General features: G+C 45.8%; 2 protein-coding genes across 2 annotated transcripts in view; both read right to left on the bottom strand.

The window, feature by feature from the left end:
- Nucleotides 1–431: 431 nt before the first annotated feature.
- On the bottom strand, nt 432–12123 carry LOC128769084 (noelin-3-like). Its single transcript, XM_053882381.1, has 6 exons — nt 11715–12123; nt 6872–7015; nt 4866–5018; nt 4582–4801; nt 3048–3154; nt 432–2225 (listed from the first exon to the last, which is right to left on the bottom strand). The coding sequence occupies exons 1-6, from the start codon at nt 11781–11783 to the stop codon at nt 1548–1550; spliced, it is 1371 nt and encodes a 456-aa protein (XP_053738356.1). The 5' UTR covers nt 11784–12123; the 3' UTR covers nt 432–1547.
- A 2369-nt stretch (nt 12124–14492) lies between these two features.
- LOC128769416 (collagen alpha-1(XI) chain-like) overlaps nt 14493–26084 on the bottom strand; it is a 70140-nt gene continuing 58548 nt past the window's right edge. The window contains exons 47-67 of the mRNA XM_053883110.1: nt 25488–25541; nt 23774–23827; nt 23639–23692; nt 23503–23556; nt 22486–22593; nt 22367–22420; nt 22238–22291; nt 22085–22138; nt 20776–20829; nt 18963–19070; nt 18517–18570; nt 17713–17766; nt 17201–17308; nt 16797–16850; nt 16661–16696; nt 16530–16583; nt 16207–16456; nt 16015–16127; nt 15871–15939; nt 15573–15806; nt 14493–15494 (exon numbers count right to left, since the gene is read on the bottom strand). Coding sequence (XP_053739085.1) covers nt 15348–15494; nt 15573–15806; nt 15871–15939; nt 16015–16127; nt 16207–16456; nt 16530–16583; nt 16661–16696; nt 16797–16850; nt 17201–17308; nt 17713–17766; nt 18517–18570; nt 18963–19070; nt 20776–20829; nt 22085–22138; nt 22238–22291; nt 22367–22420; nt 22486–22593; nt 23503–23556; nt 23639–23692; nt 23774–23827; nt 25488–25541 — 1821 coding nt within the window. The 3' untranslated portion in view covers nt 14493–15347. The remainder of the gene's footprint in view (nt 15495–15572; nt 15807–15870; nt 15940–16014; nt 16128–16206; nt 16457–16529; nt 16584–16660; nt 16697–16796; nt 16851–17200; nt 17309–17712; nt 17767–18516; nt 18571–18962; nt 19071–20775; nt 20830–22084; nt 22139–22237; nt 22292–22366; nt 22421–22485; nt 22594–23502; nt 23557–23638; nt 23693–23773; nt 23828–25487; nt 25542–26084) is intronic.

Raw genomic sequence — 26084 nt, 5'->3', positions numbered from 1 at the left:
TGTGGGGCTGATTTCTCTGGAAACTAAAAGCCATGACTCTTTGGACCGTTTCTTCAGGAGGAAGCTTCTGCCCTCTACGAGTCGTCCTCGGTCTTGATGACGTGGAAGAGCGTGACGTTGAACAGCACCTGGTGGCCGTTGTTCCAGCCGTAGAGCGCGCGGTCCCTGGAGTTGTAGCCCAGCATGGACAGGTGGAAAAAGTCCAGAAAAATCTGCTGGTCAGCAGAAAACTGAAGATATTTTTTCAATTCTTCATACATTTCATGTTTTTATTTTGTTTTTTTTCCCCAAGAATTACAATTTTTTCACAAAAAAAAACAAAAAAAAAAAACCAGAACCAAATCTAAGCATGTTGGCACAAATTAGTTTAACATTGATTTTTTAAATTTATTTATTTTTCTAAAAAAAATCTTTCTTTATTTTTTCTTCATTTTTTACATAAATTATTATAATTGAAAAAAGACAACATGAAATGTAAACCGTGAGTTTATTAGCATGTTTCCCACTGTCATCTCGTCCAAACCAAACATCGCGAGACACTTGGACGTCCAGCTTCAGTCTGAACGGGATCAGAAAGGTGTGAGAGTCATAACAGGAAGTATTGAAGAAGAGAAGTCGATGGAGGAGAGCGTGAGTGTCTTTGTCCGTCTCGGGCAGTCGCCCACGTCAGCGAAGAGAAAAATGTGTTTTGGAAAAAAAATGCTTGTGAGTTCACTTGACTCTGACTTTACAAAAATGTTCATGAAGAAAGAAGCTGGTCCAGATCCGTCCAATAAAAATAAAAATAAAAATAAAAATAGGACTAGGGTTAGGACTAGGGTTAGGGTTGAGGTTAGGGTTAGGGTTAGGGTTAGGACTAGGGTTAGGGTTAGGGTTAAGGTTGGGTTAAGGTTAGGGTTAGGACTAGGGTTAGGGTTAGGACTAGGGTTAGGGTTAGGGTTAAGGTTAGGGTTAGGGTTGGGTTAAGGTTAGGGTTAGGGTTAGGGTTAGGACTAGGGTTAGGGTTAGGGTAGGGTTAGGGTTAGGGTTAGGACTAGGGTTAGGGTTAAGGTTAGGGTTAGGGTTAGGGTTAAGGTTAGGTTTAGGGTTAGGGTTAGGGTTAGGGTTAGGGTTAGAGGGTTAGGGTTAGGGTTGGGTTAAGGACTAGGGTTCGGGTTAGGGTTAGGGTTAAGGTTAGGGTTAGGGTTAAGGTTAGGGTTAGGGTTAGAGGGTTAGGGTTAGGGTTAGGGTTGGGTTAGGGTTAAGGTTAGGGTTAGGACTAGGGTTAGGGTTAAGGTTAAGGTTAGGGTTAAGGTTAGGACAAGGGTTAGGGTTAGGGTTAGTAAAAAATTAAAATTAAAATAAAAATTATAATAAAAATTATAATAAAAATTATAATAAAAATTAAAATCAAAATAAAATCAAAATTAAAATATATTTTTTTAATAAAATAATTTTTGTGACTTTGTTAAAAACTTACATAAACAAGACTATTGTGGGGCAGATTTCTCTGGAAACTAAAAGCCATGACTCTTTGGACCGTTTCTTCAGGAGGAAGCTTCTGCCCTCTACGAGTCGTCCTCGGTCTTGATGACGTGGAAGAGCGTGACGTTGAACAGCACCTGGTGGCCGTTGTTCCAGCCGTAGAGCGCGCGGTCCCTGGAGTTGTAGCCCAGCATGGACAGGTGGAAGTACTGGTTGTGGAAGGGGATGTCCGTGTACTCATAGCTGGAGGTCTTGGTGGAGAAGGCGTAGTAGACCTTGGCGCCCGTCAGGTGGGAGTTGGTGATGTAGAGGGTCCCGCAGATCATGAAGGACTCGCCGGCGTTGCGCTTGGAGTACTCGGTGCTCCAGGTGTCCAGGCTCTGCAGCGTGTCGGGGTTCAGCCGGCTGATCACCACGTTCCCCGCGTTCTGGTTGGTGGCGTAGACCGCCCACAGGCCCAACTCGTCCGCCATCAGGTCGATGTCGGAGAAGCCGCCCCAGGTGTACGGGTAGACGTTGTGGAAGCCCGCGGCCTCCAGCGCCCGCTGCGTCACCACGCGGCCCGTCTCGAAGCTGTAGCGCACCAGGATGTTGCTCTGCATCTTGTTGTAGTACAGCGAGCCGTTGTAGACCACGTGGTTGGTTCCGGCCCACTTGAACGGCAGGTTGTAGCTCCTCGACTCCACGCCGGCCACAAAGTCCGACATGGACTTGAACTCCTTCACGATCTTGTTGTTGGTGTAGCCGTCCATGTACCAGACCTGCCGGGACAAGACGCACCCGTCACTCGGGACATATGCAGACATATGGTTTCATTTTTATTTTTATTTATTTTATTTTTATTTTTATTTTTGATATTTTGATCCGTCCTTTTTTTGAAAAAAGTTTTGTGTTTGTCCGCCTTAATATTTTTAAAAAATAGATGTTTATATTGGTTTTATTCTTATGCTTCTTTTATTTTTTCTTCATAAAAAATATTATTTGTTTATTAATTTATTCTTGGTCATTTTTTCTAATGTGTCAGTGCTATGTAAAATAATGGCATTATTTATTTACTATTTTTTTGGTAGTTATTTCCATATTTTCGTCTTTATTGAAATAACCTTTAATTCTGAGAGTTTTTAGATTCCAGAACGTTGGTTCGTCCAACGTTTGAACCCAGATATTTGCAGGTACAAATCAAATGATCCTTCTGGTCGATGTCAATGATGAGCTTGGAGCCTTGACTGACGCCTGAAGAAGCTGCAGTTCAGTCCAGAGAGGCTCCTCCAGAACCTCTCTGGATGTGGAGCACAGCCACTGACCACTGCAGCTCCTGGTCAGGTGACGACTTCAACACACAGGAGCGCGAATTGAAGCCTCCGTCAGGAGACGCTGAGTCACCAACCCAGAATAGGAGCTGTGACTGAGGGCGGTTCAAAGGGTCCGGGCCCAGCAGGAGAGGAGCTTCAGAGGCAGCCAGGAGTCGGAGGCTCCGGCTGACAAAAGCCTCTCTCTTCATTTATTCTGGGAAACTTCCTGCTGAGTCTGCAGGATGAAGAGCGCTCACTCCCCCCAAAGATCTTCTACGCCAGGACACTCACTCTGTTGGCCTTCAGCGGTGCCAGGGGGTCGGTCATCCAGGCTCCGAATCTGGTACCAGAAGTCTTGACCGTCTGAGGTCCAGTGATCTTCATCAACCTGCCGCATGCTGCACACAGACACACATGACGATGATGAAGACGAGGATGAAGATGTGATGATGATGGTGGTGGTGGTGATGATGATGAAGACGTGATGATGATGATGATTGTGATGGTGGCGTCGGTGATGACGATGATGATGAAGATGAGGACGAAGATGTGATGAAGATGAAGATGAAGATGAAGATGAAGATGAAGATGTGACGGTGATGATGAAGACGAAGATGTTGAAGATGATAAAGACTCGATGAAGATGAAGATGGAGATGACAGAGACTGGATGATGATGAATATGAGGATGATATTGTTGAAGATGACAAAGACTCGATGGTGAAGATGAAGATGAAGATGATGGTGAAGATGACAAAGACTTAATGATGATGATGATGAAGATAGTGAAGATGACAAAGACTTAATGGTGATGATGATGATGAAGATGAAGATGAAGATGATGGTGAAGATGAAGATGATGGTGAAGATGAAGATGATGGTGAATATGACAAAGACTGGATGGTGATGATGATGATGAAGATGAAGATGAAGATGAAGATGATGGTGAAGATGAAGATGAAGATGATGGTGAAGATGACAAAGACTGGATGGTGAAGATGATGGTGAAGATGAAGATGAAGATGAAGATGATGGTGAAGATGACAAAGACTGGATGGTGATGATGATGATGAAGATGAAGATGATCGTGAAGATGAAGATGAAGATGATGGTGAAGATGACAAAGACTGGATGGTGAAGATGAAGATGAAGATGAAGATGAAGATGATGGTGAAAATGACAAAGACTTGATGGTGATGATGATGATGATGAAGATGAAGATGAAGATGATCGTGAAGATGAAGATGATGGTGAAGATGACAAAGACTGGATGGTGAAGAAGATGGTGAAGATGAAGATGAAGATGAAGATGATGGTGAAGATGACAAAGACTTAATGATGATGATGATGAAGATAGTGAAGATGACAAAGACTTGATGGTGATGATGATGATGAAGATGAAGATGAAGATGATCGTGAAGATGAAGATGAAGATGATGGTGAAGATGACAAAGACGGGATGGTGAAGATGATGATGAAGATGAAGATGAAGATAAAGATGAAGATGAAGATGAAGGTGAAGATGATGGTGAAGATGACAAAGACTTGATGATGATGATGATGTGATGAAGATTGTGAATATGACAAAGACTTGATGGTGAAGATGAAGATGATGGTGAAGATGAAGATGATGGTGAAGATGACAAAGACTTGATGGTGAAGATGAAGATGAAGATGGAGATGAAGATGACAAAGACTGGGTGGTGATGATGATGATGGTGATGATGAGGAAGACTCTGCGGTGGTGGTGGTGCTGGTGAAGGCAATACTGGTGCTGGTGGTGGTGGTGCTGGTGGTGCTGGTGGTGTTGGTGGCGCTGGACTCACGCAGCCTGCTCATGCAGCTGTGCAGCCTGCTCTCCAGAGACAGAACCTTCCGCTGCAGCTCCTCGTAGTCGTAGGCTCCCATCTCCTCCTGGATGGCCATCAGGACGCGGGACAGGTTCCGGATCTCCTCCTTGAACTGGGAGATGAGCTTGGCGTCCGCCTTGTACTGCTCCAGGACGGGGATCAGCGGCTGCAGCGCCTCCATCTTCCCCTGCAGCTCCTGAGTCACAGTCACAGCTCATCAACACCAGTGGACCGACTCACCCGAGACGCAGGTCAGGTACCTGGAAGTTGCCGAGCAGCGTCCTGCGGTCTGCCTCCACCTGACGGAACTTGGAGCGCAGCCCTTTGATCTGGCTCTCCATCCTCATGATGTACTGGAAGTCGCGCTGCGTCCTCAGGTTCAGCACCTCGATGGACTGCGACATGTTCTGCACCTGCCGAGGAGAGTCGCGTTGGTTCCCACCGTCTTCTTGTTGTCGTGCGGGTCACTTTGTTTCTTTTGTTCAAAGGTTTGTCATTATTTAACAACGATTTTGTTCACTTTGTGGATTAAAATATGATATCTCCCCATTTTCCTGAGCCATTGTTGCACTGTAGTTTGTTGATGTTCATTTCATTTTTCATTTTAAATATTTATTTTATTTTACAATGTTCATTTTTTCCTCTTTTTTTCACTTAAGTTAAATTATCCATTAATTTAAATTTAAGAATATGACTTGTTTCTTGTCATTTCAGTTAAAAAAATATTCAAAATGTGATCAATAATTGTATTTTTTTTAAATATAGTTTTATACCATTTTACTTTCTTTATTTAAACTATGTGATTTTATTGGATTGATTGTTTGATTAATGTCATGATTTAAATGTTTTATTTTTAAATGCATTTATTTTCCGTCTTTTTTCCGGCATACGTTTTGTTCAGTTTGTAATTTCAAAAATAATTTTGCATATTTCTAAAGCCTCTAATTCTCGAGTTTTTAATTATTTTTTAATTGAAATATACAAATTCAATTTCGATTTCAATAACATTTTTTCAATAGTTTTTCACAGTGAAATCATTTTTTACTGTTTCACCTAAAAAAGAAAAGAAAACTTTTTTCTTTTAAAATGACTTTTATTATGATTTTTATTTGTTTTTTATTATTTGTATATATATATATATATATATATATATATATATATATATATATATATATATATATATATATATATATATATATATATACACAAAGATTGTCACTTGAGCCTAATCTCTTTGCTCAGCTCTAACCTGTGGTGCAGTGAGGCCTGGTCCCCACAGACCTGCCTCCATGACACACACACACACGCACATCTCTAATCTGATAATCAGATTAACGCGGACATCTAAAGATAAATCCAACCCTCAGCTGGTCGGGACACGCTTGACTCCACTCTCATTGTGTCTGGTCGACTGGTGAATGGGTCTCGCCGAGGGGTTCGAGCGCATCAGCCGGCCTCACTGGGAGGAGTGGACCGCGAGAATGTGGGTCAGAGGAACGACCTCCGACACGCTCACATGCTGAGATGGACGTTTCTTCTGTTCGACATATCGACTACGAACTCAAGCCAATGATAAACGGAGAAGGAAGGAAAAAGAAACAGAGAGTTTTGAGAGACAGAAGTCGAGGAAAGTGGAAGGGTGAGAGACGGAGGTGAAAAGAAGCTACCAACTCACCTCAACAGAACCGGATGCTTCACGAAGCCATATCTCCAGAGGCCAGTAGGTGGCGCTCTCTCAGTTTAAAAACACTCGAAAACACTCTATAGACTTGCTGTTCAAATCTAGAGAGTCTTGAAGTGCCATCCAGACGTGAGGCTTCATGAAGCTTCATTTACCTCTAACATCACCTCAACCCTGAATAGCAAAACCCTGGGAGCTTCGGAGGAAGAAAGTGCGTGATATGAGGCCAAACTCAGAGGGAGAAATGAGACAGAACCAAACAAAAGGTGAAGGAATAAATAAAACAACAGGGAAAAGCAGATAAAAGAGAGACTAGTTGGCTGCTGCAGAAGCCGTCAGCTGAGGGGAAGGTAGGTATGTTGCTGACATGCGGTGGAACAAGTGCGCGAACCTGCAGCTTCGTGAAGAAACGGGCTTGAGCTGAGCATAAATATTTAAGATCTGCCGCGTTGATATGAGGCTCTTATCGCTGACAGGCTTTAATTCACCTGCCTGCATGTGGTAATGTATTCTGGGGCCCGGCAGCGGTGTCAACACCATCCTGTGATGTGTGAGTGACGACCGGAAGTGAGGACGTGCGCTTGCCTTCTCCAGGAGCTGGCGCAGCTGACGGCCCTTGGCGTCTCTGGAGCACAGGTTCTGTTCCGGGGCCACCACCGTGCAGACGCAGCGTCCGTCCGCGTCCTGGGCCGAGCTGTAGACCTGCCAGCCTTCCTTCGGCCGCACCGTCTGCAAGGTCACACACAGCAGCGCACGTGCTTTACACCTCACACCAGAGCATGAAGAGGAAGCGAAGAGGACTGGAGGTGAAGGTGGAGGACTGACGGGAAATGGCCAAAGAAGAATGATCCAAGGGTTGACCTCTGTGGCGTCACACGTCTGCTATGCTGCTGTCCGCCATTTACCTCTCAGTCACACTGCATCAGCACATATCATGGCCATTTTGTTGGTTTTCAGTTCAGGTTTTTATGGCCTTTTTCATTCTATTCTTTGACTTCAACTTTGTCTGAACCATCTTTGTTAAACTAAATTCCCTCACAGGCAGCTGAGTTCAGCTCCAGTTTCTATCAGGAAACACCTAACTTATTTAGATATTTTCTTCAACTGCAATTAAACATTTCATTCAGTACATTTTTAAAATTGAAATACATTTAAAAAATTATTCAACTTTTTCTGTTGTTAGTGCTGGTTATTCACTTTCGCTCTTAGATTGACTAAATTAATTTAAAAATGTTTATTTTAAATAATGTGATTATTTGAGATATTTAAAAAAAAAAAAAAAAAAGACAATATTACAAAAAATATTCCAGATGTTTGTCTTTTAAATTTCTTTTTTGTCTCAGTTGTATTTTTTTAAAGTCTGTCTTGAACCTGTTCTTATAGTCGACCTAGTCGAATCATAATTCCAGTATCCATAGCCTCACTAACTATAAAATCTATATTAACTAAATTTTTTTTTTTTTTTTAACTGACATTATTCCTGTACTCAGATGTTTTACCATCAATTTTGACCCAATATTATTGCCTTACATTTATCTTATGTAAAAAGTAAAGTACCCTTCAAAGCATTTGAAATTTTCTTGATAGCAATGAGGTCACTTGGGCAGCAGGTGGCAGTAGAGAATGTTGCAGGATTCTATTTCAGCTGCATCGACATCACCATGACAGCGGTCCAAAGGTCGACCCCTGTGGCTTCCCAGGTTTTTAGACACTTGAAATCTTGTTAAATGCCGTGAGCTCAATGGGAAGGTAGGTGGCGGTAGTGTTCCAGAATGACACCTCCAGGACACATGGAAGAAAGGCAGCTGTCTCTCTCACTACATGAATCCAAAACAAATCTTAACCCTAAAATGCTCATGACATTTGAATCAGCGCTTTTAACCTGAAGATTCCTCCCTGTTTCAGCCCATGAAAGGCAGGATTCATGAGGGACGACATTCATCCGCACGTCTCCCTCCTGAACAATAAAGTTGGTTTCAGCTCCTGATGAACAACCGGAGCCCCTCTGTCGTGCTCGAACCCCTCCGTCCTGCTGGGAGTCGCAGATAAACCTGATTTGTGGAGGTTTTATTACACGCACCACAATCCCGACACCAGAGCCGGAGAGGCTCCGAGAAAATAAAGTTATGCTTCATAAGGCGGAGCGGCACATTTCAATCCTCCATCCATCGCCTCCCGTCAGGAGGAGGGGGCTCCATAAAACCCTCTGTGTTCCAAGTATTGATCCCAGTGCCACGAAGAAGAGGCCGCGCCGACACACAAGCCACAGGGTTCTGCTGGCTCCTTATTCGGCGACGCAGCAGTCAGCCATGATCTGGACGCGGGTATTAGTCGGGATGATCCGGGTGGTCAATAAAACCAGGTTGGGAATCTGGGTTTTTTTTATCACAGATTAGCAGCACCTGCGGTTTTGGACTGGACGCACCACTGGAGGAGACAGGAACGGCTTCCTGTCCAACCTCCTGTGGTCCATCTTTCTGTAGCTCCGGTCCCCCAGTGGACATCAACAGAACAGCACCGTCAACAGCGACAATTTAAAGAGCAACCAGTGTTGAACGTGAACGTGAAGAGAAGGTCACGGGGGCAGCAGCCCAGGTGAAGAGGTGGGCATCATTTCTCCAGGGTCTCCAGGGTCGGCCCCGGGGCCTCCTACTTCCTGACTCCAAAAACTATATCCTGTTGGTTGTGTGTCTTTCAATGTTGACACCTGTCAAGTCTAAAGGTTCCACAGCTCACGTCGAACCCGGGTGATCTGGACCTGGGCTCTGACTCGGCCCGCTCCTCCCCTTCCTTCAGACAAAACTCCATCATAGACGTTTTCCTGAAAGCAGCAGTCTGGCTGCCTTAGTTTCTATACCTTCAATCACAGTTAAACATTTCATTCAGTACATTTGAAAATTTTAAATACATTTAAAAAAATATTCAAATTTTTCTGTGCTGGTTATTCACTTTCACTCTTAGATTGACTAAAAAGATTTTTTTTAAATATGAGTTTATTTTAGATAGTGACATTATTTAAAATATTACAAAAATATTACAATATTACAAAAAATATTGAGTATTTATACATTTTTTAAAATATTTTTTGTCTTTTAAATTTCTTTTTTTTATCTCAGTTGTATTTTTTTTAAGTCTGTCTTGAACCTGTTCTTATAGTCGAATCCTATTCCCAGTATCAGTAGCTCCACTAACTATATATATATATATATATATATATGTATTTAACTGACATTATTCCTGTATGCAGATATTTAAACATCAGTTTTTGATCCAATATTATTGCCTTACATTTATCTTAACTAAAAAGTAAAGTACCCTTTAAAGCATTTGACTGGGACTCGAACTTGGATTTCAGAGGTGAAGGCACTCGGCCTATGACACTAGACCACCTGCTCCTTTAAGAGCCTCCCGAATGGTGGAGCTCTACAGCGCCACCAAGATGTAACCTTCAGCGCATGGCGCCAGTTCAGGTAGTTTTCATTGAAAAAACTTCCAAGTCATTTTGCTAACAAATGTATAAACAACAACAAACCGTATAAAAGGTCATGTCTGAAAGCCTTCGAGTCAGCACTGGAGAAACCGAGTGACACTGAACGCCACATGCAGGTATGCAAGTCCATCACTCCAGATCAGCGCGTCACATCTGTTAGCATTCCGCCGCCACCTAAGTGTCAGACCCGTGGTGATTCATGGAGCCTGTGGCTCTGGTCCGTCAGCTCAGCCGTGAAGGATGTGAGGCTGAGACCAGGCGAGGACGCGGCGCTGGGCAAACTTTGACTCATCGCTTTCACCTGCCGCGGGTCTGGGGCCACTTATCACAGCGCTATATCTTTCCAAGAAGACAACTTGATTAAAGACGGAGTGCACAACTGCAGGCCCCGGGGCCGCAAGTCAACCCGAAGCGGTCCGTCAATGCAGCGCCTGAAAAAACTCCCATAACAGAAGTATGGTTTGATGGATTTGTCCTGTTCGGCCTCTGGAGGTCTGGGTCCCTGACGGTCCTCTCTCTGCCCTGACTCCTCTATGTACTGGGCCCTGAAAGTATTGGCCCCTAAAAAGGCACCTTCTCTTCTTCTAAAGTCTCAGTCCAGGTCTCCGCCCATGAGTCCTCAGTTCTTATGTTACACCTAAACTCTTGGAAGATCTTAGTCCTGTTTAGGTCGTCTCTTCTCTACAGCCCTGGTGTCACGTCCTTGCAAAAATGTGGTCCTTGGCAGTCACTAGTCTCAGCACCTGATGGGTTTTACTTAACCCTGCCCAGTGAAGATCTTAACCCAGACTTCATTTGGTCTTGTTTGAGTCCCCCCCTGAACATCTTGGTCTTAACTCTATTGCTTAAGTCGGCTTATTTGGAGTCTCAGAACTCTGCGTCCAGTCTTTGAGTCCTGACCTGAAATCTGCCACTGTGTCCGCGTCTGAAACTCTAAAACTTTGAAGTTCATGTTCTGACCTCGGGCGCTAAAATGGTTGGTCTTGACTCGGCTCATGCAAATTTTGGTCGTAGTATTGAAGTTATTGGTCTTAACTTGTCTTTCTCCACTAATGGCTTGTTCTAGTCTCCATCTTGCCTCAGTATGGAGAGCTGCACCGTTAGATGGTCCATGGTGGTCAATGTCTAGTTCAGGACCTCACTGTTCTTGACTCTGTCGATCAAGGCTGGTCTCGGTTCTTCAGTTCTGGTCTGGACTTTGGAATCCTTGGACTTGTCTCTCAGCAAGTCTTGCGTAGTCCTGAAAGGTGGGAGGTCCCTGAGCTTTAACCTGAGTCAACAAGTGCAGAAGCTCCACCATCAAGCTGCTGAACCTGCTGAAACATTATGACCACCTGCCCATCACTTTGAGCTCAAATCCTCACATCCATCCTTTAGGTGAACCATGGTCCTCGCTGACCCCCGTCACGCTGAGAGCACTAAACTAGCACCCACTCTCCAGCTCACACACATCCTTCCCCTCTTTTCACTCTCACATTTCCTCCCATTAATAAGCGTGCAGCTCAGCCAAGCCAGATGCAGCCCCCAAAATAAAGTCCAGTTTGGTCTTTGAAGCGCCACACAAAGGGATAACTCTGACAGCTGGGGCCTCTTGGCTTGGGAACCCTTGAGCCAGTGAACATTTCCTGGTGGAGGAACTAAACACTTTCCATCAGGACTGGAGAGGCGAGGACACAGGCGAGATTCTGGCAGGCAGCGAAGGTTGGCGCCTCTTCCTCCGTCTCATTTAGGAGCAGCTAAAACGACAGAACTGAAACGCCACGTTATGATTCTTCTCTAAAAGTGGGTCCCAGCCGGGCGGCGCTCCAGGATCAATACGTGCGAGTGTGGCGGATGTCAGCAAGAAAGGTGAGCGCAGGCGTCCGTCAGCCTCTCCAGACGGAGCTCGTTTCATTCTCATGACATTAGAGGCGAAGTTTGAGCGGCCGCTGAACTCACCACGGTCGGGCAGGAGCCGAAGAGCAGGAGGAAGAGCAGCGGGTTCAGCACCGCGGACAGCGACCACATCTCGGCACTCCGTCGGCGCGAGGCGGAGGAGCGAATCGCCAAGTTTCTAGGCGGAACCGACCGGACCCGGGACCTCCAGGGGGCGCGTGCGTCCACTCGTCCCCGCTGCGCTCCACATGAGAGCCGGCGCTGGGCGCCTGCTCGGTGGGCGGTGGCAAAAGTTTGTGTCCGCGGAAGCTTGTTCAGCTGCGTGACATCATCGCAGCCGGCCACGGTGCCGCGCGTGCGTGTCGGTGTGTGTGAGACAGAGAGAGAGAGAGAGAGAGAGAGAGAGGGAAGGATGGAGACAGAGAGAGGGGAGAGGGAGAGAGAGGGGGGAGGAAGAGAGAGACAGAGAGAGAGGGAGTGAGGGAGACAGAGAAGGAGGGAGGAAGAGAGGGAGGGAGAGAGACAGAGACAGAGAGACAGGGAGTGAGGGAGGAACAGAGAGGGAGAGAGAGACAGAGGGAGGTAGGAGGGAGAGAGAGAGGGAGAAAGAGAGGGAGGGAGGGAGGGAGAGGGAGAGAGAGAGGGAGGGAGAGAGACGGAGACAGAGAGAGAGGGAGTGAGGGAGGTACAGAGAGGGAGGGAGAGACAGAGGGAGGTAGGAGGGAGAGAGAGAGAGGGAGAAAGAGAGGGAGGGAGGGAGGGAGAGAGAGAGAGAGCGGGAGAGAGGGAGAGAGAGAGGGAGGGAGAGAGAGAGAGAGAGGGAGGGAGAGAGGGAGGGAGAGAGAGAGGGAGAAAGAGAGGGAGGGAGGGAGGGAGGGAGAGGGAGAGAGAGAGAGAGACACGAGGCGGTTCAGCCGGCGGCAGCTACGCGGATGCAAAAGTTACAGCTGTCAGTAAAAGGAGACACGACGTGACGTCAGCGCAGCTGTCGTGATGGAGCGAGGCTAATAAGGCAAATGCTGCGCTGAAAATAGACCAAATCGACGCGGCATTTATGGAATTATGCACAACTTGATCACGCAACTCCATTAAATTGTTCTCCGAATTCATTTCTCCCTCAAGTTTTTAAGATATTGATGATAACGATAAGAATTAAGGCACTATTAAATAGAAGTTTAGTATACAAACATATAAAGGGAATAAAAAAAACCTCTATATTTGTTCTGTTAAAAAAACCCCCAAATATATTTGGTTTTCAAACATGAATTTGTTGAAAGTGCTTGTTGTGATCTTGATTTTTAAATTACAATTCCAAACATTTAGTTTGCACAATTCTCGTGTTTTCCATTTCATTCCTTTGATCTATTATATTTAGTGGATATGTATTGATTTTTGGAAAAAAACCAAAACAAATAAAAACAATCTGAAATGAATGGTATAAGTTTTGAGTTTAAGGGCAATTTCAGATTCTCATCAGACAAAATCTATAAGAAAACAGCTGAGTTGGAACAAGTTCTGGCCTGCAGATCCATCTGGTTCCTGGCAGCCAGCAGGTCCACTTTGCATCTGTTTGTACTTTCAAGTGTGCACTAGCTGAAGTTGTCTGTGTGAGGGAGCTGCTGCGGTCAGATCAGCGGGGGACAGCAGGCGGACGGATCACGGGTCTGGACAGCGGAGCGCTGCTGCTGGAGCCCTTCCCAGCAAATCCGTCCGCAAAGTCCAGGAGAAGACGGCAGAAGATTCCAGCCGTGACACATTTGGGGACATTGTCAGGGGTTGAACACTTGTTTCCTTCTCCGGGCCCCTCTCTTCACGAGAGATGGTCCGAAGTTCCCCCGCTCTCCGACCCCATCCAGGAGGTCCTTCCCACCACACCTGACCTCTTCACTCCAAACAAGATCCTCACAGTAAAGCCTCTGCAGGAACGAAGCTTCAGGCACCGATGGAACAAACCAGCACATCAACGACTCCCCAGCGCTGTAATGGGGATAAATGAGCTTTAATTGAGCAGATAAATCACGGCGAGGAGCCGACGGCAGCAGAGGGAAACCAAAATAACCCGGGCTGCTGTTTAATGGCATGTGGAAAAGAGTCCAAACACAAGAGATTATCAGTTCAACGCCGCTAATGAAGATTGGAGGAGGAGCGCACGTCGTGAATCAGCAGCTCATTGAATTTCGCTCAACTTGTTTGGAACTTTTAGGTTCTTCTCTCCTCCGAAGGAGTCCCAAACTTTCAAGTAAAACTGGACCAGAGGAAAGACACAGCCACTCATGAAACACACCCAAGGTCAAGTATGTTGTGGGTCAACAACGTGATATAAAGGCACTGCATCTCAAGTGTTTTTTAAAAGTAATGTATTGTTTGAGGGACAGAAACACTGTTAGAAAGAGCCTTTAGAAGAAACTTTTTTGAAAAAGGACAAGGGAAATTAAGACCTTTTAAAAATATCGTCTTTGTTTTGTTGACGACAGTCCACCGGTAGTCTGCGCTCCTACTTCCACGTTTTGGATGTGACTGACAGGTCATGTGACCTGGTGTCTGGACTCTCAAGATGAGGAGCAGTCATTTGGTAGAGACGCACGTGAAGGGAAGCCTCCTGTAGGGGGCTCCCTGGGTATGTCTGGAGGGGAGGAGGCCCTGGGGCAGACCCGGGACATGTTGCAGAGATGGCCTCCTAAAGAAGAGTTTTTATGGAGAGAGAGAAGTCTGGGGCGCTTCGCACCGGCAGCTGCCCCCACGACCCGACCTGATCACGTGGCTCACAAACATAAAAGCGCAGAACTTTATATCAAAAAAAGGGATATTTGTGAACGAAAAGAGCAGATTTCCAGCCCAAAATGAGGTGAAACCATGTTCAGAATCCAGTTTTAATATCTTAAAAAGAACAATTGTAAGGCACATGAAACATGGCGTTTAGAGAGATTCCCGTGAAACTTGACACGACCTACTTTGAAAACAAAAACCGAAGCGTAAAAACGATTTGGAAATGTGGAGGAATGATCGGGATTAAATTAGTATGTCATGGCTTGAGTTCCTCGCGTGACAATAAAATATCGGAGCGTTCCAGTCCTATTATTTACACTTCAATTGATCACTCTTTACAAGTTGTTGTTCTGCTTCTCATCCGTAGCAATTCTTAACAAAAAAAACCCTAAACACATTGATGAAATTAAAATATATATATATATATTAAAAGCTGGGACACATGCAGGTTTATTTTAAAGTGGATTCGGAAGGAACAATATTGTACAAAATAATAATAATAATTACAGTTTTATCAATAAAAAAAGCACTTTTTTAGCACCTGTGTTTTGTGGTTCTGCACAAAAGCACCTCTGTGGTTTGATCAACACCCGGGGCATGAGGCGTGGGGGTCAGGGGTCAAGGGTCAGGGGTCAGGGGCGGGTGCTCTGTCGCTGAAGGTCCGGCATCAGATGTCCTTTTCCTGATGTCGCTCCCTTTCTGAGATAAAGTCAGGTGATTGTGGCCCCACAAGGGCGAGGAGGAGACTCCCCTGGTCGGCGAGTCATGACAGGGCAGGGGGCGCTCTTCTGCTTCCAGGGGCTTTAGTGGATCTTTGGCGACAAACGAAAACACAGGAGTTTCTCGGCAGGGAGGCGAGAGGTGGCGGGGCGGAGCCTCTGACCCTGTCTTTCAGCGGGCGGGGGTGGGGGGGTGGCGGGGCGGGCGAGTCTAGCCGAGGAAGCAGACGGGTCCCACCTCGAAGCCGAACCTCTGCTGCGAGTCGCCAAAGTCATTCAGCATGACGTCGATGATGGGCAGCTGGTCGATACGGGGAGTGTTGACCTCCAGCACCGTCTTGGAGTAGCCCTGCTTCACCTGCGGGTCAGACACCAGTCAGCAATGGCACGGGAAACTAAAGGCGCTGTGAGCGGGGGGGGCGGTCAGCGCAGTTACCGAGCAGCCGTCCGTCAGCGGCTTGATGAAGGGGCTGTTGTCGTAGGACATCTCCTCGTCGTTGGAGCCCAGGAAGCGCAGCGCCTTGTCGTAGCTGTCGGCCTTGGCGTCGTACCAGGCCACCGACTGGTGGCAGGTGTAGCTGAAGTTCTGGCGGGCCGCCGAGCTCAGCAGCTTCAGGAAGGTCATCTGGACCGGAGTGATGGTGTTCTCCGACACGTCCACGTAGTTGAGCTGCGGCAGAAGAAGGGAGGCCATGAGGTCCCGGGCCCCGCCGGCCGGACTCCGATCTACTCACGATTTTCCCTCGTTTGAACTCGCTGAACCAGGAGCCCGGCGACTCCTTGGGCCAGTTGGAGATCCTGACCTGCGATCAGGAAAGACCAGTGGTTATCGGCCGGTCTGCGTCCAAGCAGAGCCTCGCTTCTCCTCCGTTACTCACTCCTGCCGACTTCTTATCCGGGTAGATGCAGGTTTCCCCGCCTGCTGTGAAGTTGCAGAAGACTTTGATGGAGTCTCCGATGCAGCCCTGGTTGGGGTCGATCCAGTACTCGCCTGGTGAGGCACGAGTCCAACACAGGTCTGAATCGACAATCTCCCACAGCACTGTACTCTAGAGAGGTCCGGGGCCTACCGTCGGGGAAGTCCGGCTGGCTGAGGCGCAGGTCGTTGCAGGTCCTGGCGGGATTGTCTTGCGTCCCCATGGGGAACTTCATGCGCTCGATGTCTTGCTTGAGGTTGTTGAGGGACCCGAACACGTCCTCCATGCCCTCCTCCAATCCGTAGTCCGGGAAGGACTGGTCTCCCTGCGCTCCGACCTGGCGCCGGGCGCGTTTGCCAGACTGCTGGATGGGCAGCGGCTGGATGGCGTCACCAGGTGGACCCTGCGGGCCGAGCGGGCCAGTTACTCTCTTTGGTCTGACACTACATGGACTGTCTACAGAGGTGGAAACCTACAGGGGGTCCGGGTGGTCCGATCATTCCGGGGTCTCCCTTCTGACCGGCTGAGCCCTGAAGGATCACAAGAGACACATGAGAACAAGAAGCTGCTGAATTCTCCTGAACTAGATCCTGGAAGTGAAACTCACAGTGGATCCTTTGGAGCCCTTCTGTCCATGAGTGCCCTGGAACAGAGAGCAGGTGAGAGGTGACGGACAAAATGACAAGATCAAGTGCTTTTGAAAAGGACAGAAAAGGAAAGAGAAGGATGGATTCACAACTTACGGGAACACCAGGGGGTCCAGGAGGACCGAGGGGTCCTTGGTTTCCACCAAGACCCTGAAAGAGAAGCTCCACTTCAAAACAAAATCCATTCCATTGTGACACATTGTTTATTTCATTTTCATTTTTTTTACAAAAATGAATTTTAAAATGTATTAAAATACTGACAACATATACTATTTATACCTTAAAAATGACTTCAACTTAAATCTATATATTTTTTTATGTTGGCGTCAAGTTACTTTAATACTTTCTACATGAAAATATATTAAAAAAAATATAGTAATAAATTCATAAAATAACATAATAATATAAATATATATATTCAAAATTTTAATATTAATTTAGGTTTTATATAGGCCAGTGTCAGTAGTCAACATAAAAAAAAAAAAGTGTGTGTGACTTACAGCATCACCCTTTCCTCCAGCAAGCCCCTGTGGTCCAGGAAGTCCCCTGTCTCCCTTCTCTCCAGGTTCACCAGGGGGTCCGATGAGGCCGATGAGGCCGGGGTGGCCCTGGACCGTGGACAGAGCAGAGCCTCCACCTCATGAATATCAATTATCCAGCAGAGCAAAGGTGATTTCCAGCGACTAAACTGAGGCGGCGGCTCGTCCACCACCAAAGGTGAAACACCACTCAGCTGTGCGTGCATTAGCTGGACGCTACAAGCTGGATATGAGGAGTGCGGTGGTATTTCATTGGGAGAGTTACGACCATCTGCTGGTGTCTCTGGCATCAAACCACTGACCATTACGCAGATGACATTATTGGATTAATACAGTCTCATGCGCTGCATAAATCAGCAGGAGAGACAGAAGAAAGAGGAAGTGGACGTTTGCTCAGGCGGCAGATAAGAGGCAGCACATATGAGGAGCGCAGGATGAAGCGACAGGAGATACGGATCGTAATAATCTCTTGCCTTCTCTCCTTTTCCTCCGGAGTCGCCTTTCATGCCAGGAAGTCCAGGGGGTCCCTGCAGAGGGGAGGGGGGGCAGAGAGGCAGTTTTCAAACTCACATGACTCCGACAGATGAGTGTGTGGCCACGACTCCGATAAAACTCTATAATGTGTGGCGCAAATTAAACTGGTCAAAATAATCCAGACGTCTTGCTGCTAACTGGAACTGTGTCCGCTACAGTACAATGGAGAGGACGATCTAGAATTCCGGACTACTAATCCACATTGGAAGATTACCACTGAAAAGCTGAATTCCTAGAACTGGTCTCATAATCCATCAAAAGTATATTTCTCTGCCGACGTTCTGACATAATCTCCCACTGTTTCTATGATCCAAAATGAATAATCCTGAAAACCAGTCGTTCACCAACGTAATCTGTGAACATTCAGAAGCAATGCTTGAGCATGACACTCACATTTCAATGGCGTGTGTCAATAATAATCCCTGGTCAAAATGTACTTCAAAAGTACTTCTAAACTGTACGTGCGTCGCAATAAAGTCATAAGTGAAGACGCCTAATCCGGACCACGTTGCTAATTCACTTCCGGATGTGCAGCCTCAGGAATATTCTTCTGTGATAATCCAAAATCAAATATGACAATTGCTACTATTGGAGACTATCATTTATAATCCTGAAATGTTGCACCTTTCTTGCTAATATAATCCAGCAAGAAACATAAAGAAGCGTAATCCCAAAATAAGATCTCTGAGACAGTACAAGGCAGTTTGAGTGTTTATAAACATCGTATAATCTGGGAATCTTACGATCGGTCCTGGAAGTCCATCCTGACCAGAAGCACCGGGGAGTCCTTGTTCACCCTGAAAGACAAAAAAAAGGATAATTGAATAGATGAAAGGACATTTGTGCTCCACACGCTGCAGCACGGATCGTAATGACGCCGTTATTATTCAACGCTACGCGCTGGTTCACAACAGCCGTCCATTCCACAGAGGTCCAATTAGATCCGGGCCAACTATACAACCGTGGGAGAAAATCAAGGGACAAACTCAGGAGTGAAGAAGCTCATTCAATTCAAATGAAAGGTTGTTTTCAAAAGAATGGAAACATGAACAATAATCATTGACAGGGGAAAATCTGAATGTGATATTTGTGGAAAATCCTGAAGAAAAACCTATTCTTCACTCACTGCTATCTACAATGTGAGTGAGAGAGAGTCAGGTTCAGTGTGTTCACGACGTCTCCAGCTCACCACAGGGCCCGGGATTCCACGCAGACCCTCAGGACCAGGCTTGCCGTTGGGCCCCTGGGGTCCCACAGGTCCGGTTTTCCCGACAGGTCCCTCCGCTCCGGCTTCTCCCTGTAAACAACACAGAATCAAGCCTCCTCCTCGCTCACACACTTCTGATGCATGAAACGGCTCCGGCACTTTTGATTTAAAAAACAGAGTCATCTTGAAGGATTTGCGTCGGATCAGCTGTTGGTATCTGCCGTCGCTCCCGAGAGGATTGACGGAGCAGAAATGTCACTGCCAGGAGGAAGGAGATTAAATTGTTCTGACAACTAACGGATTGAACAGCGGTGGTTCCCAGCCGATCGATCTTCCACCTCCGCCTCACTTTGTGCGTGTGACAGCGTGGAAAACAGGAAGAAGGAGACAAGTTTAATCTTCCTTCAAGCGACCGACAGGCAGACGTGCAGCTAACAAACATGGCTGGTGAACTTGACTCCGACTTCAAACTCATTATCACATTTGTCCTCACTCCAACACAGATGCCTCTTTTCTATCTTCCAGCATGTGGAAGTGAAACTGTCGCCAAAGAAGAGGGCTTCAAAACCACGGCACTCAGCCGTAGAGCATCACATCCGCTGTGAAGTCCTTGCTTCCTCTGTATTTCAGCATCGACACGTGCTTTTACCATGTCGGACCCTCGGGTCACTGCAAAGTCTTTGAGAAGCTGTTAGCTACATTGGGCCTGACCCGAGTTGGGCCGCAGAGAACCTCAGAAAACTCTTCTTATCTCGTTCGTATGAGATAATTATTACGTTTGTACGAGAAAAAAACACTTTCGTTTTGAGATTATTATCAAGTTCTCGGACGAACGTAATAATTATCTTGTAGAAACGTGTTTCTTTTTCTCGTACGAATGTAATAATTATCTCTTAGAAACGTGTTTTTTTTCTTGTACGAACGTAATAATTATCTCGTAGAAACATGTTTTTTTCTCATACGAACGTAATAATTATCTTGTACAAACGTGTTTTTTTCATACGAACGCAATAATTCTCTCGTACAAACGTGTTTTTTTCTCGTACGAACGTAATAATTATCTCGTACAGACGTGTTTTTTTCTCGTACGAATTTAATAATTATCTTGTACGAACGTGTTTTTTTTCGTACGAACGCAATAATTATCTCGTACAAACGGGTTTTTTTTTCGTACGAACGTAATAATTATCTCGTACAGACGTGTTTTTTTCTCGTACGAACGTAATAATTATCTTGTACAAACATGTTTTTTTCGTACAAACGCAATAATTATCTTGTACAGACGTGTTTTTTTTCTTGTACAAAATAATAATTATCTTGTACAAATGTGTTTTTTTTCCTCGTACGTACGCAAGAATTATCTTGTACAAACGTGTTTTTTTCTTGTACAAACGCAATAATTATCTTGTACAAATGTGTTTTTTTCTCATACGAACGTATAAATTATTCATTTAAGTTGAATTTGTTCCAGTTTTAAAAAGTTATTGGTCCATCAACGCAATCTCATTTAGTAGTTAATGAGTCTGAATTAATCTCTCCTACTTTCACCATCACAATGAGACGACGTTGGAGGCCGGGAGGGTCAGACTCATGCTCAGGTATAAACCCTCGTCAACACAGTGGAACCACAAGGAACCACAATACGTCTCAAAAGAAACTACTGTTCCTCAAAAAGGTGGCGCTGATGACTCAACGACTGTTAGGGGACGTATGTGAATGGCAGTCTGCACTAGTTTCCATGACAACCAGAGCGAGTGCTACACCTGAGAAACGCTGGTCTTCCAGTGTAACTCACCTTGGATCCTTTCTCACCCTGTCGACCCTCGGGGCCGGCGGCTCCAACGGGCCCCTGGGAAAAACATGTTCACGTGAATCAGCACATTTAAACGTAAAGTGACGGCAGTGAACACAAATGTTTAAACATGAGTGCATCGACGGTGAACACTTTGTTGATGCCCATCTGGCTCTTTAAAAACGGGAACTATTGCTGCCCTAAATTTCCCAGCTAAAAGCACCGCAGCGATCCACCAAACAGCCTCTGGGCATAACCGGCCGCTGCCATCAGAACCGTCATCAAATAGACCAGACAAAAGCCGCCGATCCTCCATGTAGGTTATGAGTTCAGCCATCAGTGCGAGCATTAGTGGGGCGGGTGCGTGCGGCCAGCTGGGCTTGTGTGCTAATGTAGTCCAGCGACAACATGCATCAACGAACATCGGATCACAAGTCAATTTCCAGAAGATATTGGAGGCAGAAGTTGAGCGGACGACTTCGCTGAGAGATGAGGAATCGCCGAGTCCATTAACATGAGCGGAGGACGCCGGTGTCATTCAGTCCCGGGGCCTCAGTCGAATTGCTACAGACCACAAAGTGGCCTCTCGTTCACGACCTCTTTTCACACCGAGAATGTTCCGCACTTCCGTCCGGCCGCGACCAAACCAATGAGTGCGTGAAGAGTAAATTGAGGAGATGAGGATCTGAGGCCATTCATCTCTGCGTGTTTCTTCAGTGCTAACAAACATCGGCTGAACTCTTATCTGCCTGCACAGTCCAGGAGCAAGCACTAACATCAGCGGCAGCAGGACAGTCACGATAAGCGCCAGAGATGTTTTAGACACGCGATAGCGCGGAGCATCGGAAATATGATCGATAATTATTTATCATGTGGCTGCGCTGACCAGTCGCTCTCCATTAACGGCGGCAGACAGAAAATCATTCACTCGCTGTGCGCAGAATGACTGGCTTTTTGTGCGGATGCTAACGTGCTAAGTGACAAAAACTAGCGTCACTTGACCAGATCGAATCAGGCCGTGTACACGTGTCGGTGCATCATGCACACGGGGGAATCGACTCGGCAACATGCGTTTAATTTGGGCTGCAGTTAGGTAAGAAAGAGAACTACTCTTCACCAGGCTCAGTTTGGACCTTTTCGCGGAAAATATGGATCGATGTACATTAAACCCCAACGATATACATATCATTTTTGGGGCTTTTGTTGGACCCTATTATGGGGTACAACTTCCCATTTCATGTGGAGGTCCGGTTTTACAAACGTCTATAGGCAGAACAGTTTTGTCTGACACAAACAATTGTGACGTACGTACCCGTTTACCAGGAGGTCCAGGTACTCCCGCCTCACCAGAAGGACCAGGTGGGCCCTGGAGAAGATTTAAAGCATGTTCAACGGCACACGACAGCAGACAGGTTTCTAATCTCATGTTAATATGTTATTTAAATTCAAATAATGAGAAACTCACCGGCTGACCGGCCTCTCCGTCATCTCCCTTGTCACCTGCTAAACCGTCGAGACCCTGAGGCGAGAAAAAAAATATGATCAATTTTGCTGTATTATTGAGGAACGATAAGAGTAAAACGGAGAAACTTACAGCAACACCAGGCTCTCCAGGGGGTCCTGGGTCTCCGGGGAAGCCAACAGGACCCTGTGGTGAGGAAGAGTGATGGTGATTCAGAGACAGAATTCTGAAACTTAAGCGTCAGGACTCACAGGGTTTCCTTTGGGACCGTCGTCACCAGGGGGTCCACGGGCTCCGGCAGGTCCGGCAGCTCCAGGTGGTCCAGTTTCTCCCTTCTCTCCAGTCTCTCCTCTGGGGCCCTGGAGCAGGAGAGAAACAGGCATGAAACTCAAGAGCAAAACTCTCTGTAAAAAAGGAGATACTTGGACAGAAGTAGTGAATCTGCTTCCTTTAACTTGTCAGGCAGACGTTACTACAGTTGACGTTTCATCATCATCATCAGTCCTTAAAACACATCCTCCTCTGACGCGCCCAACCAAGATGTGTCCAAGAAGAACAGAGCGGCCGGAGATTGGAAGAAATGAGTTATTAACTTGAACAATACTCCACAGCCTGTTGCTGAATACATATTCTCTCGACTCCCTCCAGCCAGAGCTGCAGCCCGCAGCAACGCTCCATCTATAATTGAACCCACAAGTTTGTAGATGGACACACAGCTGAATTGCAAACAACGAGTCGACAAATAATCATCACATAAAAAAAAAACCCAGCAGTGTTGCTGAAGTCCACCAAAATAATGACGACTGCTTCCTCGAATGACATGCACTTCCTGGACATTTACATGCCGATAACAGCTGTTTTGAAGCCACACGAACTGTGGGCTCCGGATATTAAGCGAATATTTAGACGACTGCATCGCTGAGAATAAATGGCAAAAACGGCTGTTTCACGTGCTCTATAATCACAACTGCGACGGTCCAAACTAATGATCCACTTCACCAGTTATTCAACCAGCTACACTCGTCTGCACCTGACCCCGAGTCTCATTATCCCCTGTATTTATTTGGTCGCCCTAAAAATATAACTCCAGTGGCAACAAGCAGAGAGAGGGGAAATGAGGAGAGGTGCTCCGGCACGTGCTCCAAACGCAGTGCAGATAATTGTCTGCTTTTCTTTTTTTTGTTATTTAAACATGAAGCTACTTGCTCAGAATACAGTTCAAAGAAAACGCGTGAATATCATTTGCATGTCATCTAGTCCGTACTTACTCCGACACCCGGCTCTCCAGGTGATCCCGGGTTACCAGCTTCACCATTTTCTCCCTGTTGCACACAAGAACATGAATAATTGACTCTGAATGTGTGAAATGGCTTTGCAAAGAGCAACATTTGAAATTCGATGTACCTTTTCTCCAACTGCTCCTGGTCCTCCAACTCCTCCAGTGGGGCCTTGAGCACCCTGGAAACAAACCGCAGCAGCATTGAATTCACGGCATTAAAGTCGGTCCTGACTGAGTCTGATGATGATATACCAACTCACATTAGCACCGCTCGGACCTTGTGGACCTCTGGGACCAGGAGGACCGGACGGACCCTGCCAGTGAAACAAGTTCGGTCACGAGTTTGAACCAAAACAGAAAAATAAACTTCACATTTCACACCTTTACAAAAACCTTCCATAATCTCAAATTTTATTTTCTTTTACTTTGCAATGTTGTACTTCTTATTTTATTTATTTATTTATTTTTTATATTTTACAATATTTCAGGCTGATATGTTTTTTTTAATTTTATCTCATGCAATCTTCTCTGAAACACTTTAAACATATTTTTCCTAGATTTTCTTTAGTTACTATCATACTTCTCATTCCATAATACGATACTTAGCTGTCAAAGTTTTTGTTGTTTTGGTGAAAGTATTTTGTTTATTGTGGTAGCATTTATCAACATTTCTGAAAACTATATTATTTAATTTCATCAACGCTACAATAACAACAATTCTTATTCTTATTATTCTTCATTCTCAAGCAGACATTCTTTTTCCAAGCAAATGATTTCATTACATGTCCAAACCTGTGTCTCCAAACTTGTCCCTCTGATACACTCATTTCAGATCTGGTTAGATATTTCAGAGTAAGAATACCAGTGTGAGAAAGTTGAAGGACATTTCCATGTTGTCCATCCAAACGGTGATCTATCTTGAACACCAACCCGTCTGCATGTCACGTGCATCATTTAAAGGCTCAGTAAGGAGCCACTCACAGAACAACCAGTGTGAGAGAAACACCTCCTCAGAACCAGCTGAAAACATGCGACTCAGCTTCATATCCTTCCACTGCCACCAGCCCTTCTGCTCAAACCTAAATGTCAAAATGCAAAGCAGCTCATGAATGTCGATGCATAGAAATGAGCAAGTTGCGCTTTAAATCACAGCAGCTGGCGACAGCCTCCGAATCCATCCCACACACAAATGTCACCGTCCACCTGAGCAGATGTTTTTCCATCACTGACAGGTGCGTTGCGGCATTAGGCTTTCACTTACAAACATTACGCCCATTCCACTGTCGACTGGGCTCCTCAAGGCTGGTGAAAGGGGCCCCATTATGCCTCTGCATGTGTTCAGCAATAGCTACATTGTTGGCAAGATGAAACCTAGCAGTTCGCTGGAGTGCCACAGAACCATGTCTGTCCTTTTGGGAGTCATTTCATTTTAAAATAAAGTCATACGTAACAAACTTACTAGGGTGACACCAGACGGATCTTTTGTCTCATTAATGCTTCTCTAAATGATGATATTTTCTGTCTATTGAAACAAGGACGGCGTCGTAGGCATAGCATATCGGCCATTTTTGTAGTCCTTGTCGCTCTTCTGGTTCAAAACAGGTTTCCAGTCAAGCTTTTTGTAAACTAAATGCAACTCAACAATGCATATCAATTTTGATGCAAAGTGATTCTATTGAGATTCAGTTGCTGAAGACAGCGCCCCCTCTGCTTCTAATAAGAAGCAAAAGTAAAAATATGTATATACTTCAATTACTTTGGTATTTGAGCATGTTGTTTCCTGAGGATTGTTATTGTATGTAACAATGATGCTAATATTGGGTTGGAGCTCCCGACTCTTCATCTTCATGAGCTGCTCTGGATCCTGAAGCACCTAATCCAGTAGGGTTATGGAAGTTAAGCGAAAGCAAGGCCTTTATTTTATCACTCCAACCTCGAACTGACACGCGACAAACCTCTCAGAGCAGCACTCACCATGGCTCCCACATCACCGTTCTCTCCCTTTTCACCTGGAGGTCCAGGCAACCCCTAGAACAGAAAAGAAAGAAGAAAACAGTCGATAAAACAATCCACAATTTCAGCATTAATACAACCAAAAATCACCGGTGAAGCACACAATTAGTCAAAAAGGTAATTAAACCGGAGGCTCAGGTCTAATCAGCCGCTGTAAATTACAGTGGAGGAGCTCCATCCATCTCTGTCCACAGGCGGGGGGCGGGGGAGGGAGCACACAGCCCTTGTAGGCGGTGAGCGTTCCCAGTTTTGATAGGCTATAATGAAAGTTGCAGGAGGGAAAGTGTGAGAGCTTTGCTCCTTCACGCCGGCCAAGGCTGATCACGGTTATTATGGGTTAGCCGGACACGCAGAACCCAACGTGTTGAATCAATAGGGGGGTGGAACAGCGGTGCCGGTGATAAGTCGCCGTGAAAAGCAACATGACGTCGGCATCCATCATCGCAATCATGCGTGCGCTCGTGATTTACTGTACCTGCGATGTGGACCAGGCCACTTAATAACTTTTGTCATATTCATAAAGAACACGGGGCAAGAAGGGGGAGGGAATGAATGAAT

Source organism: Synchiropus splendidus, chromosome 13 (assembly GCF_027744825.2).
Source record: "Synchiropus splendidus isolate RoL2022-P1 chromosome 13, RoL_Sspl_1.0, whole genome shotgun sequence".
Classification (NCBI taxonomy): Eukaryota; Metazoa; Chordata; class Actinopteri; order Syngnathiformes; family Callionymidae; genus Synchiropus; species Synchiropus splendidus.
This window is presented reverse-complemented; position numbering and strand designations above follow the sequence as displayed.

Bases quoted from the DNA above. Each gene is read 5' to 3' on its own strand.
- LOC128769084 (XM_053882381.1), bottom strand. From the start codon at position 11,783: ATGTGGTCGCTGTCCGCGGTGCTGAACCCGCTGCTCTTCCTCCTGCTC. The intron at 7,016-11,714 runs GTGAGTTCAGCG...GTGACCTTGCAG, and splicing joins TCGGCTCCTGCCCGACCGTG to ACGGTGCGGCCGAAGGAAGG. The intron at 2,226-3,047 runs GTGAGTGTCCTG...TTGTCCCGGCAG, and splicing joins CACCGCTGAAGGCCAACAGA to GTCTGGTACATGGACGGCTA.